The sequence below is a fragment of the Heterocephalus glaber genome, unplaced genomic scaffold, assembly GCF_053883595.1.
Source record: "Heterocephalus glaber isolate CG9 unplaced genomic scaffold, H.glaber_assembly_v1.0 deba00001532, whole genome shotgun sequence".
NCBI lineage: Eukaryota > Metazoa > Chordata > Mammalia > Rodentia > Bathyergidae > Heterocephalus > Heterocephalus glaber.
The window spans coordinates 31,734,582-31,749,688 of record NW_028258330.1 but is presented as its reverse complement, the minus strand read 5'-3'; the positions used below and the strand labels follow the sequence as shown (position 1 = coordinate 31,749,688).

At 36.9% G+C, this 15,107-nt stretch overlaps 1 protein-coding gene across 1 annotated transcript in view; it reads right to left on the bottom strand.

The window, feature by feature from the left end:
- The window catches only part of Top1 (DNA topoisomerase I), an 88,714-nt gene that overhangs the window by 51,716 nt on the left and 21,891 nt on the right, over positions 1-15,107 (bottom strand). The window contains exon 4 of the mRNA XM_004874029.4: positions 6,924-7,026. Within this exon, the coding sequence (XP_004874086.2) occupies positions 6,924-7,026 (103 nt within the window). The remainder of the gene's footprint in view (positions 1-6,923; positions 7,027-15,107) is intronic.

Below are 15,107 nucleotides of genomic sequence, written 5' to 3'. Positions count from 1 at the left end.
GAAAAGCGAAAGGGAAGGAGAGGGAGAAAGACTTAATACTAACTTAGGAAAGAACTTAAAGATTATACCAAAAATACATCTTAAGAATAAGTTTAGTCTCAGATATACTGAAGACCAAAATACAGACAAAATCATTCTTAGAACCTCTTAATGGTAACACTTCTGGATAAAACATATCACAATAAAACCACCTTTCCAGAGTGTTTGTGCCTGTCTTATACTTCAATTAGCTACATTCTACTACTAATAATAATGTAGAGGAAAAGTAACCTATACTATCTTTAAGGTGACAATGGCAAGCCCTTTGGTCTGTCTGTGACTCACCTTGGAGCTAAGCAGATAACAGAAAAGGCTGATTAGTTTCTCCAAGGCATGGAGGAAGGTAAGAGAAAAGAAGTGGGGAGTGGTAGCAGGAAACAAGAGAGAAAAGTTATTTCTCTTCAGTCCTGGGAAATATTCTGGAAAGCTAGAATACTATCTATGAGAAACTATTTAAATGTGTCCTTTATCACCAATAAAAAGTATTTATAACCAGGACGTGGTGGCATACAACTGTAATCCTAACTACTTGGGAGGCTGAGGGAGGAGAATTACAAATTCAAGGCTAGATGAGGCAGCTTAATGAGACTCTGTTTCAAAAGGGCAGAGTGGGCTGGTGGCTCCCTGGCTTCACATCCATAGTACAAAGAGAGAAAAAAATGTTTAGCAGACAATTGAAACAGGACTAAGTACTCATCTGAAACATCTAACCACCATAACAAAACTGGTACCTCCATTTTATAGATGTAGAAACTGAGGCACAGAAAGGTTAATTAACTTGCCCAAGAAAACACACCCAACTCTGGCAATATGGCTCCAGAGTCATGCACATGAACACTTGGTTATTTTCCAAAGCAGAAAAGCACTATCGGGGTAAACAGAGCCTCCTTACATTCTGAGAATAGGACGCAGCAACTAATGGCCCAACTACCTGACCCCTCCTCAAGGCAACAGACTCCCACAGGTCACAGCCAAGGATTACAGGCTATCTCTGTGAGAAGGCAAAGGGACTTCAAAGCTGTAGAATAAGGGAATTTAATGACCCTTTCAAGGAAAGCAGAAAACTCAAGTTTAAATTTTTTGTTAAATAAAAACTTCAGGTACTCCCAACGTTGTCTCCGGGAAAATAACGTGGTAATTTCCAGAAAGCTCTAGAAATAAAGGTTTCTTAATGCCTGTGATTATAATAGGTTATTAAACAAAATCACAAGGGCTCTGCTGTTTTATGAGTAGTCCCCCCTTGGGCAGATTCCAACACCTCAGTGGATGCCTGAAACCACAGACAGTACCAAACCTTAGAATACTATGTTTTCTCCTATACAAGCATACCCAAGATATAGTTTTTACTCATAAATCAGGAGCAATGAGAGATTAAAAATAATACACCATACGTGTCAGCATCTTATTCCCCCTACTTTCCTTTTTAAGTTGAGGACTTTCACCTTTTTACTTGTCATTTCCTAATTGCTAATATCACTACTTTTAAGTGTTGGGGCCATTAGTAAGTAAAATAAAGAGTTACTTGAAAATAAGCACTGCAATATGGTGACTGATGACCTGAGAATAACTAAGATGGGTACTCTAAATGACTAAAAGGTGGATATAACATGGATATCCTGGAAAAAAATGATGACCCAAGTCCCAGATTAGATTCCATCACAGTACACAGAATCACATACAATTTACAGCTTACGAATTGCTTATTTCTGGAATTTTTCCATTTCATGTATTTGGACTTCAGCTGACCAAAGGCAATTAAAATTGCAAAAAGCAAAACTGTAGATAAGAAAAGTCTACTGTATGGAATTAGTGAAACTTCAAAATGAATGAAATTTTAGAAATTACTAATCCTGTTTGCAGGACAGAGAGGGTAAAAGGATGTGCCAATAGTCTAAAATCACCACATATTCTGAATTCCCAATCCTTTTCTAAGTTCATTACCTTTATTAATAGTGTAAAGATTCATCCAATTATCCAAGATAGAAACATTTTCTGTATTGTACATGCTACTAATTACCATTTCCAATGGCTTAGTCCTTTCAGAATCAAGTTCAGACTTCTTTAAACAAAGTTTTTAGCAGTTTTGCATCAAACCACTGTTTTTCTCATTTTCTGCTATCTTATCCTATGTAACCCAGACAGCCTCTCCTAAAACAAATACTTCCATATTTTGTTTTAGCACAGCCAGTGACTGAATTCAGGGCCCTGCACATATTAGGCAAGTGCTCTGCCAACTAACTGATCAATACCCCCAGCCCATTTACACTTTTCTCACTATCTGGAATGCCCCTCTTTCTAGTCATTATATTCCCGTGTCAAGATCTTAACCATCTTTCAACGGCCAACTCAAATGTTTTCTCCATGACAAAATGTTAAAAGCAATGATTACAGTTCATTACAATAAAGCTGGAAATAATTCAAACTATCAAGGCTCCAAAACTTTATTAACTACTGAATTAGATTCAACTACCAAAATTGACAACTCCAATTTCTCTACACGATATTCTATCAAGTTTTGTGGTAATCATCATCATCGCCATCATTATTTTAATTATTTGGTGTGTCACAGTTTCTAGTGAGTATCATGTATAAAAAAAATCCGAAAACATGAATTGGCAGGTACTGTCAACACCTGACAAAATGAGAAGAAATAAATGTGTAGATAAATGAAAGAGTTCAGCAAAGAGCTTGCAAATATATCTTTTATGTTTGATTACTTAAAAAACAAAACTCCCCCATTCTGAGAACGGAATACTTGACAAGTATATTTTCCTAAAAATCATACATTTTCTCAATTATAACACAGGTAGAATTTTGGAATTGGAGGGAAAGCAGAAGCCAAAAGTAAAAACTCTCAGATGTTTCTCACACTGTGAGTAGAGATTACACTGCCAATATGGCTGGGAAAAGTACTTCCCTTGCTATTGCACAGCAGTTTTGTCTTCTCTGGCTTTCCACAGATTTGTCACCAGAGTCTGATGCCAGGTTTAAAGTGGGCAAGAGATGCACAATCAAAATCTAGCAGGAGGAATCTCATTTCTCATATGTGATAGCCTCTTATTTTCTAAAAAGTAAGCCCCCCTCCTTAAACAGCTTTTAATAATATTTTGTTAATATAAAAGATCTAATATTGAGGAAAATTTATGATGAAAATACAATCTTTTAAGAGAAGTATCTGATGAGATCCTACAAGATCAGTAATTCTTGGGCATCCAGAAGTTTAGCCCTTTTCTTTTTAGGAGTAGTATATATTTGGTAATACACATATTTTTTAAAAAGGACATGAAGGGGTCGGGGATTTAGCTCAGTGGTTCTGGCGCCTGCCTCGCAAGCGCAAGGTCCCAAGTTCAATCCCTGGTACCAAAAAATAATAAATAAAAAAAATAAAAATAAAAAGGACATAACGTATACAATATTAATACTAACAGAAAGAAGTACCAAGAGACAAATGATAGAAGAAATTACTTTTATTTGACTTTGGTATAAACTCATCCTGTGATATCACAGGATAAACAGAAGATAAGTAGAGATGAGATTTTCGTAAGGTAAGAATTTCATGTGATCAACACATCTAGTGCCACGAGTTTTAAGAATCTGGGATCTAAAAACATTTTTAAAAAAGGCAGCGCCTGTGATACAACATTTTAAAACTAATTATAGACTATAACGTGTATATAAGGAAGCAGTGTTTGTGCTGGAACAGATAGTTTGACTATGTAACTGACCTTCCTGGGTGAGGGGTGTTTTGTTTTTATTGGAAGAATGCAGTAGGGATTCAGTCTCCTCATTCTGCTACCACACTGCTCTGTGACTTTGCACATGTGACCTGAGATTCCTGTCCACACAAAGAGAAGAGATAAAATGATCTTTAATATCTGCTCCCTTATTTTGCACCTTGGGTGAGGATAATAAAGAGGAAACCAAATGAACAAGGTGGGATCTCTGGAGGGGTGGTAGTGGTGCACAGCGATCTACAGCCCCATGACACACAAAGACTACTCTGTCATTTGCTGACATTTCAACATGTTACTACGTATAACATTCCCCCTGGATTTGAGTCATGAGTGTAGGCTGATGACAAATGATTGATACTAGAAAAAGAAACAAAGAAACAAACACCTGTTTCTTCATGATAAAAGTTGATCTGAGGATAACAAATAGCCACAAATACTAGCTAGGCTTGATCAATGAAGAGTTGGAATAGAAGCATTTTAGAACAGGACACGCTAAATCTTCATTATTCTGGGACTCAAAGGTGATGAAATAATCCTCGATGTTTCTTTAATCTACTGAGAAGAAAAGTGAAGAAACCAAAAACTACTAGAAAAATCAGAAGTCACTTAAAAAGGAACACAGTGTACAGAATTTTACTGCAATATAATCAATGCACTTGCTTTGCTGCAAAGAATTACATGTCAGCGAAAGCAATAAGTATTTAAATGTTGGCTTACAATACATCATCTGATTTACTGTCTTAAACTTAATCACATAAGAATTAAGATTCAGGGCTAGATTTAGTCCATGTTTAGTGAACAGAAACTCAATTTGGCTTTTCCAATGCCCCTTGGCATTGTCCATTATTTTCTTTAGTATTTTGATTAGAAATAAAAATACTAAAATGCACAAAAATGTACCAAAATATGCCTGATGCTATAATCTTGTAAAGGTAGGCTTAGATAGAGGTAAAAAATATTACCTCCTTACATTTGTGGAACAGTTCACGAAGACTTCTTTCCATGATATCCCTCTAAGGGCCAGGGATTTAGCTCAGTGGTTTCGCCACCTGCTGCGCAAGCGCAAGGACCAGAGTTCGATCCCCAGTACCAAAAAAAAAAAAAAAGAAAGAAAGAAAGAAACACCATGATGATAAACCTCTAAAGTATGTATTAACACAAAGATGAAGGAGCTAAGTTGAGGAAGAAGGTTAGGTAACTTGGCCAAGATCACGAGACCTAAGTGGATAGAATAGGATGAGTATCACTGCTAGATAGAAGCTATTAAATTACTGTGGATGTCTCAAGAAAACTGACAAAAATCAAATCTTTTATTTTTAAAAAGAGAAGATTTTGGTAAAACAGGAAAGGGCCAAACTTATGTCCAAAAGCCCTTTATACCACTTTACCTTATCTTGGCCTCCACTACAATGATGTTATGGTGGGCGAGGTCCCATGTGTCAGATAAGATTAAATCAGTTTTTAAAAGCTTATGTTTTAGTAGTGCATATCTGTAATCCCAGCTACTCCAGAGGCTGTGGCAAGAGGACCAAAAGATCAAAGCCAGCTTAGGCAATTTAGTAAGAAAGACCTGTCTCAAAACAAAACAGACTGGGGATTTAGCTGGTCCAACTGCCAGTATCGGAGGAGGGAAAAAAGTTTTATGTTTTAAATATTAACTTCTTTTTATAGTCTTTTGGAGAAATTTCTAATAATATGAAAATCAGCATTTCTTCATCTGTCTTGTAAAATCATGTCTCTTTTCTCCTCAGATGATGAAGTTCTTCATGGTCAAAGGTTACTTCATTTTTTTTTTTTCAAGCTCCATATAAATTAGCACAGCATAAACATGGCAGGTAGGATACAAATAAATTGTTTTCCTGCTAGATATACTATATACATAACATGTACTTGTGCATCAATGTTCATAGCAGCACTATTCACAGCAGCCAAAAGATGGAAACAACTCAAGTACTGGTCAACAGACAGGTGTTTTAAATGTTTTGTACAATGGAATTGTTCAGTCATAAAAAAGGAACTAAATTGTGATATATGAAAACATGGACAAACTTTGAAAACATAATACTACAGGAAATAAGCCAGGTACAAAAAGGGCAAATATTTTGATTCCACTTCTGAGGTACCCAGAATAGACAAATTCATAGAGATGGAAAGTAAAATAAACAGGATGGGGAAGAGACAAAGAATTACTCTTTAGTGGGTTAGTTCAGAGACTGGGAATAATGAAAAAGTTCTATAGATAGATAACGATGATAAAAAAAAATTCACCATAAAATGCCAAGAGGAGGAGGAGGGGAAGGGAGGAAGAAAGAAAGAAAAAAAGAAAAGAGGGAGGGAAGGAAAAAAATCAGGTCTCCAATCTACTCCCTTTTAATTAATTAATTTATTTATTTGGAGGGGGTACCGGGGATCGAACTCAGGACCTCGTGCTTGCAAGGCTGGCGGCAGAACTACTGAGCTAAATCCCTGGCCCTCTACTCACTTTTTATTTTATTTTATTTTTGGGGGGGTACTGGGGATCGAACTCAGGTCCTTGTGCTTGCGCAGCAGGTGCTGAAACCACTGAGCTAAATCCCCGGCCCCTATTCACTTTTTAATCAAGGCACACTTCATTAAATTCCATGCCATCATGTATTACATAGTTAAGTTAAAAAATATTTTTGGGGGCTGGGGATTTAGCTCAGTGGTTCCACCGCCTGCCTCGCAAGCACAAGGTCCCAAGTTCGATCCCCAGTACCAAAAAATATATATATTTTTGGGGGCCGGGGATTTAGCTCAGTGGTTCTGCCACCTGCCTCGCAAGCATAAAGTCCTGAGTTCGATCGCCGGTACCAAAAAAAAAAAAAAAAATCACTACTTTTTGTTCCTATCACCACAAAAACAAAACCAAAAAACAATATGTTTTTAATGAAGTGTATGTTGAAGAAAATTCACTATACTTGCTTTTGTACACCTTGATCTGAACAATGGCATCCCAAGTAAGGCCTAAATTATCAAAGCCAGCCTCTTAGCAATTCTAGGATCAAATAGTCTTTGCATACTTTTCACTACCCATGCTATTCACCTTAGCTCAAGTTAGTATCTATTCTGGGAAGCCAAGCGATGGCCAACCCACTGCTGAATGATGACACTTGCTAATTCAACCCTTACCTGTTGCTATGCTTGGACTTTTCCCGGTCCTTCTCCTTGTCCTTCTTGTGCTCTTTATGGCGGTGTTCTCGATCTTTGTGTTTATCTTTGTGTTTATGAGAATCTGCAACCATAAGCAATAAATCAGTTAAGAAAAATCATAAGCTATCTTCTGCCCACCTATTTTCACAAGCTGGTCAACAGCCACAGGGTTAAAATGGCACAGTGGCCATAAAAGCACGTTCCTCTAGAAATAAAAATTTTACAAAGCCTGGACAAGGCCTTCTATTACCCTGCCTCTAAAACCAAGACCTATGTTACTATTACTAACATATGGTGGGATGTGGGAAGGAAAGCTAATGCCACTATAAAAGGAAACAAATTTGGCATTCTTCCTAAATTCATACTATTAACTCTAACTGGTAAGTGATACAGAAGGACTAATCTTGAGCACTGATTCCAAAGATTAGATGGTTATCTATATAACTTCTGGAAAGTCCAAGCCTCAAGAAATATTTTTAAATGAACTTTAATGAGGTTTAACTTCTACACACTAAATTATATTTCAAAGGCATTACAACAAGTCTGAAATACACAGGTATAATCTCCACCACAAAAAAGATTTAGAAGTGGGTAACCCCAGAAAGTTGTCCTTGTATCCCTTGCCAGTCAATCTGTATCTTCTGCCCTTTAGCTCAAAGCAAGCATTGATGTGACAACGCTATGGGTTAGATTTGTAGTTTCATAAAAACAAAATCATATACAATTTACTTTTTTGTGTCTAACTTCTTTCATGCAGCATGGCTTTTTTTGTTTTGTTCTTTGAGATAGGGTCTCACCATGTAGTCCAGGCTGGCCTCATACTTGAGACAATCCCCCTGCCTCAGCTTCCCAAGTGCTGGAATGAAAGGTGTGCACCAACACATCCAGTTCATGCAGCATGTTTCTGACATTCACCCATGATCCAAGTCATGGGATCTAACTAGTTTGTCCTTTTTTGGGGTGTGTGTGTGTGTGTGTGTGTGTGTGTGTGTGTGTCTCTAAGGATTAAACCCAGGGCTTCTCAAAAGCTAGGCAATCACCCTAACATGGAGCTACTTCCCCACTTTGAGTTTATTGCTGAGTGGTATTCCACTAAATGGACATACTATAATTTATCCATTCACCTCTTGGTAGATATTTGTTTCCAGACATTGGCTATTATGAATAAATCTCCTATGAGCAATCATGTCAGTCTTTCTAAAGACAGTTTCACTTTTCTTGGTATACATTTAGGGGCACATTTACAGGGTCATATAAAAAGAGTAAGTTTAACTTAGTAAGAAACTGCCAGAATGGATTCCAATGTGGTAGTACCACTAAAAATTCACCAGAGTTCTAATTGCTGCAAATTCTCACCAGTACAGTTTTGGCTATCCTAGTGGATTTGTAGGTTAGCTTACTATAGTCTTAATTCTTGATTCTGATGATTATGTTTAATAATGATCATCATCTTTTCATGTGCTTACTGAGACTCAAAACTTTCTGTAGTCAAGAACCTGTTCAAATCTTTTTCCCATCAAATTTTTTTGTTTTTCATTACTGAACTGTAAGAGTTCTTTGTACATTCTCAATTGTGAATTTTTGTTAGCTAAACCGTATGTGTTGTGAGTATTTTCTACCAGTTACTGGCTTGCCTTTTTAAAATTTCATAATGGTGTCTTTCAAAAAGGAGTTTTTAGCTTTTAGTACAATTCACTTCATCTTTCCTTTTATGGTGTGTTCTCTGCCCAAAGAAAGTTTTGCCTACCCAAAGTCACGTAGATTTCTTATTTTTTGTAATTTTACAGAAGTTAAGGGCTAGGGTTCATTTTTTTATAGAGAGAGATGTCCAGTTGTTCTGGTACCAATGAAGAAAGGAATCCTTGGTTTCTTTATTGGAAATCAAGTGACCATATATTCATATCTATTTCTGGACCCTGTATTCTACTATTACACAAACATACACTGTAGGTTCACAGTATTTGAAATAAGTAATGCAGGAACTTTACCTTTTTTAAAAAATTTGCTTTTAGTCACTTTATATCCCCTGCATTTCCAAATAAATTTTTAATACAGCTTGTCGATGTCTTTTTTTTTTTTTTTGGTACCGGGGATCAAACTCGGGTCCTCGCGCTTGTGAGGCAGGCGACGGAACCACTGGGCTAAATCCCCGGCCCTGTCGATGTCTTTTAAAAAGAAAAGCCAACTAGGAATTTGTGTTTATAGGACAATTTGGAGAAACACAACATCAAAAATATTTTGTGTGTTTTGATCCATGAACGTGGTGTGGTATATAGCTCTACACTTCTTTAGGTGACTTTCCAACATTAATATGTATTAAAATAATCCCCAAGGCTTGTTCACTAGAATCAGGTGACCCTGATTGACAAACAGGATAAAATGAAAATGCTAGCATGCAATGTGCAACATAGGTTGTGAAAGGCATGAAATTTTCCTTCTAGCTCTCTCCTTGCTCTGAGGAAGTCAGCTGCCACATTCAAGAGCTCTGGAAAGACTCATATAGTGAGGAACTGAAGGTTTCTGCCTTCATGAATAAACCATTTTGGAAGTGGATTCTCGAGCCTCAATTAAACCCTCAGTTAACTGGAGCTCTGGCTCACAGGCTGGTGTAAATCTTTTTTTTTTTCTTTTTTCCTGGTCTTGGGGATTGAACCCAGGGCCTTTGCACTAAGCTATATTCCCAGCCCTTTTGTTTTAATTTTTATTTCAACATAGGGTCTTGTCAAATCTTAAGTTGCCCAGGCTTGGGAAGAACTTGTGATCCTATTGCTTCAACCTCCCAAAGTGCTGGGATTACCGGTGTGCACCACCACATCTGGCTGATGGCAATCTTATGAAAAATCCCAGGCCAAAATCAGGTAGCTAAACTGCTTCTGGATTCCTGATTCATAGGAATTATATGAGAAAGTTAGTGTCTGTTGTTTTAAGCTACTAAATATTGAGCTAACATGCTTCATAGTAATACATTATTAATATGTAAGCACTATGTATATTCAGGGCCACTCCTGACTTACAGCAAAAGAAGCCATATTTAGCATAATCCATAGAACATTTACTCTATGCCAGACCCTGGAGAAAGAGAAATTCCCATCCCACAGAGATAGGAAAAATAAAACATGGCATCAGAAGTAGGACTTGAGTTCAATCTTCCTTGCAATATACAGACCCTTGAATATCGAAGATTTAAAAGACTACAATCTTAAAATGGTGAATCAATTGGGCCGGGGATTTAGCTCAGTGGCACCGAGCCTGCCTCGCAAGTGCAAAGGCCTGAGTTCAATTCCCAGTACCAAAAAAAAAAGGTGAATCAATCAACAAGGCTGATGACCTCTGCTTACTTAACAGTAATGTAGCCCACTACATCTTCCTCAAGCTATAATAATGACAATATATGTATGTAACAGCACTACAACCTGAAATAAAGCATGTGTCATTTTATTTTGTAGACCAAATTGAATAAAGCAGCTTCAAAACATCAAGATCTGCTATTATAGTAACTTGAGTATGGCAGAGACATAATATTAAAAAAGAACACTACCAAAACACCTATATAATTCGATACATTCATAAACATAGGAAAAGACATCAAAATGTCTTGAAAACAGACATCAAAACAGTGAAAAAAGTAACTTTGAGTGATACATTCATGAATTTTTGCCCATGTATTTCATCTTGTCTTCCCCACAATTAATTACTTTTAACAGAAAAAAAAAGTAATTTCAAATAGATTTCAGATAGCCAGACTGTCAGTATCTATTCAAAATGTAAAAAACTTTGTGCTCGCTTTGGCAGCACATATACAAAATGTAAAAAACTTCAAAATTGATTTTGTAAATTAAAAATTTTTTAGAAAGAAAAGGTCTAAAGGAATAGGGGTAATGGGAGCGATAGGGGAAAGGAATGAAAGGAAAAGAAAAAATATGAGAAAAGGAAAAAAATGGAAAACAAATTATTTGTAAATAGGGAAAGGTGGAAGGGGTGAAGGGAGGGCCGGGGAATGGGGAAAAAATAAGAACCAAGATACCTCATGTAAAGGTACAAGATCCCAATGATGAATGTAACTATACTGTATACCTAAAAATGTACCAATAAATAAACTTAATAAAAAAATAAATTAAAAAAATTTTTTTGCACGACTGGTGATTGAACCCAGAGTCTTCACATTCAGTTACATCCCCAGCCCTTTTATTGAGACGCTCTTGCCAAGTACCCTAGGCTGGGCTCAAACTTGTGATCCTCCTGCCTCAGCTTCCCAGAGGGCTGAGACTACAAGCATACACCAACAAGCACAGCTCAAAATAATTTTAAAGCCAACTGTCCAACTCTTTTAAAGCAACTGCTATCTAAAAATGCAAAAACAAAATGTCTAGTGGGGAACATGGGGCTATAGATGAATAATTCCACTAATACAAGTCAGATGTACATAAAAGAGCTGAGCTGTACCTCACATGTCTTTAATTTAAAAAGAAGTTATTACTTGTCTACCGTATGCTCCAACCGTGCTATGTGTACTGTGACAAGGTATCAAAAAGTATAGTAAGAGGCTTTAGTTGTGCTGTTGTGGCTGCCTTGATGTCTTAAATCAATTCAGTTTTACCTCTCATGGTCATTTTGACCTTGGGGAAGAGCCAGAAGTTGCATGGTGCCAGATCTAATGAGCAAGGTCACGCCACAAGGTTATTTGCCGGATCTCTGACCACATCTCATAAAGACATGAAAAAGGACTTCCACAGCTGCTTCGAAAAGTGGATAGAACAATGGGATGTGTCTGAAGCAAGGGAGAATATTCTGGGGGGATTAATGGCAATATGTCTTTTACTAGAATTGTTTTTAAAATTTAAGCATTCACCACATATCTTAATCACCCCTTGCATATGGCAACTTGTAGCTGTGTTCAACCTGTGGCGCACTTTCTCCCCCTCCTTTTTTTGGGTGATGGGATGTACAGTCTTGGGCTGCATATGAAATATACAACATAGTTAATGTATGTAAGTAAAATTTCCTTGGGGAAGCAGATTTGGGTTAGTACAAAAGTAGAACTCCCCACAAACAGAATGGGGTACCTCCTAAATGTGAAAAGAAACTAAACCAACTGACTGAACTATGAAGAGGACCTGCACATTGATAGGTAAATTGATAGGTTAAGTAACCTCCAAAGATGAATTCTAAAACACTCCTGAGTAAATGGTGACTGGAATTTGTTTTCAAATATCTGGGTAAAAGAGGAATTGAAAGATATGGGAATAAATAAAACAAGATTGACAAAAAGTTAGTAGCTCTTAAAACTGGATGATAGATACAAGGGAGTTCACTATACTACTATTTATGTGTTTGTGTGTATTCTTGAAACTTTCCACAATAAACAATCTCTAAGTTTCTTCACTTCTAATACTTTATTTTTAAGTATTATATAAGGGTAACAGCAAGAAGGCTATCTAGCTCTCAGAGAGAGGATTTGGAACAGTAAGAGATAAAGTTGAATAACCCAGAGTCAAGGTGTTCTACTCTAACCATAACAGGGAGCCACCTCAAGGAGAAAAGAAACAAAAAAAATTAAGACTAGTTGAAGGGCACTGTGTATAGAAGGACAAAAGTAAAATAGCGAAAAGTTTTTTAAGCAACCCAAAAAACTGTGACTAAAAAGGAAGGGGAAAATGTACATGTGTGCCCAGGAAAATGAAGTAGAACCCAGTCTAGGAAGCCAGTGCTATGCGTAGTGAATGCAGGGGAAGAGTCAAAGAACACTCAGTCTTTTTCCAGTCACTGTGAGAACAAGGGGCCTTGGCAAAAACAGGAAAGTGTGCAGAATAAAGACGAAGAAAAGGAAAAACACCGCAGAAAAGATGCTTCTAATTGAAGTCATACTGTATTTAAGGTAACAGTGGAACATTTGACTGAAGATTCTGGTCACAAGAGGAGCCAATAAATGAAAAAGTAAAGCAAATTAGGGCACACTGATACATATCGCTCATGGTGAAAATATTTATAGAGAACGTACTAGTAGCCTTGAAGAGAAAAATAAGTGCATATCTTTTTCCTTTAATTGGAATTTATCTAAGAATTGATACTGTTAACATGTTTTGAAGAAAGGATGCTATCACTTCAAGCATCTGTTAAGTGCAAAATGAACTGTGTTGAATTCAACCAAGAGATGAGAAACGAAAGATACAAAACACTGTATATAGGACCGAGGATTTAGCTCAGTGGTTCCGGCACCTGCCTCACAAGCACAAGGTCCCAAGTTTGATCCCCAGTACCAAAACAAAACAAAAAAACCAAAACACTGTATATTAAATCAGAAAACTTCATTCACTGTGAATTCAGGTCACCTCATAATTCTTGATAACAACTGTCTTCAACTCCCAGCATTTAAAAACTGCAGATGAAGACACAGAAGAAGGAAGATTTTAAGGCTGCCTTGAAAACCCAGAATGCTTAACAATAACCAACTCCTTTCACTAAGGCTTAACTGGAGTTACTCCTTAAGGACAGAGGAGTACATGAATAAAGTGGATAGAAATCAATCTTTTTGGAAAACAAAAAATAGAAATCAACATATTTTTAGAAAGCTTTCAAGTAAAGAAACTTCCAAATAACAAAAGGAAAATATCTTTTCCACTGTAGGAATAGTTGCTGCCTAGCATTACACAAGGACTTGATGGTTAATGTGCAAAAAGAAAAAGAATCCTTTTACTACTCTACTGGATTCAGGATTATATTTTGAGGACCAATTCATTTTAAAATCATCAAATATATTCTTTGAACCCAGTGCACCCTGCTATAGACACATCAGACAAGGACTCTGCCCTCAAGAAGTTTAAAATACAATAAAGTAATCAAGACAGGAAACTAATCAGCCACTGCCCAAAGCACCCAAGAGAAAGGAACACTAATACAGGCGCCAGCATCATGCTAGGGTACTTAAAATGTCTCACTTAACTGTTTTGTGTTGTGTTGTATGTGTGTGTTTGTTTTGTTTTTTTGGTACTGGGGATCAAACTCAGGACCTACCTTGTGCTTTCGAGGCAGGTGAGGGCACCACTGAGCTAAAACCCCAGCCCTGTTTTGTTTTTTCTTGTTTCTTGAGACAAACTCTTGTTCTGTAATTCAAGCTGTCCTTGAACTCACTATGTAGCCCAGGTTGGCTTCAAACTCACAGCAACCCTCCTGCTTCAGCCTCCAGAGTGCTGGGATTACAGGTGTGTGGCACCAGGCCTGGCTTTAATGTCTCACTTAATTTTCTAACCACACTTGTGAAAGTGGAATACCATCATTTCATCAAAGATAATAACTATCCTTTACTAAATGTGTATTGTGCATAAGGCAGCAATGTGCTACATGTATCACCTCTAACTCTTCTAACTCTAGGTGGTATGTATTTTTTCTAATCTAAGAGAAACACTTTACCTCACTTAACATCTTTGAAATACGGTACACCTGGTTGTCCTAACACCTATAGAGGGTAAATTTGGCTATATCTAACAAAACTGATTCACATGCTCTCTCCCTTTTAACCCAGCAATCCTACATCAGGGAATTTAGCCTGAAGATACACCTCCAGGGTGTACATAAAGGAATGAGTGGATGATGACCAAGTTAAGAGGAAGTATTTGAGAAAATTAAGTAACAGCCGGATTTAGCTCAGTGGTGCCGCCTGCCTAGCAAGCGCAAGGACCCAAGTTCAATCCCTGGTACAAAAAAAAAAAAAAAAGAAAGAAAGAAAATTAAGTAACAGGGAAAAAGAAGTCAGAAGTCAGTATCCCAGATTACGAGAATAGCAAATTGACTTAGGAAAAATGTTTTAGGAAGGAGAATATTGAAAAGAATTCTAACAGAATTTCTCTATTCTCAACTTTCAGAAATTGTACTGATGTTTTAAATAAGCATTACTTTTACAAAAGCAATGAAATTTATGCTTATCTATATATACATGATGGCTGAGGAAGTTAAGTCAGTAGGGACGAATCTTTTTTTAAATTTCAGATTTGCTAAAATTGATTAAAATTCCTATCCTCAAAATCCCAAATGACTTACATTGAAGTAACATGGTCTCTACTGCATCACAATGCTTCTACATTTAGAAACTGCAAATTTCTTGTAAAGTTAATAGACATCTCTCCAAAGGTCTACACATGAAACATGTGGGTTTATCATTAGGATTAC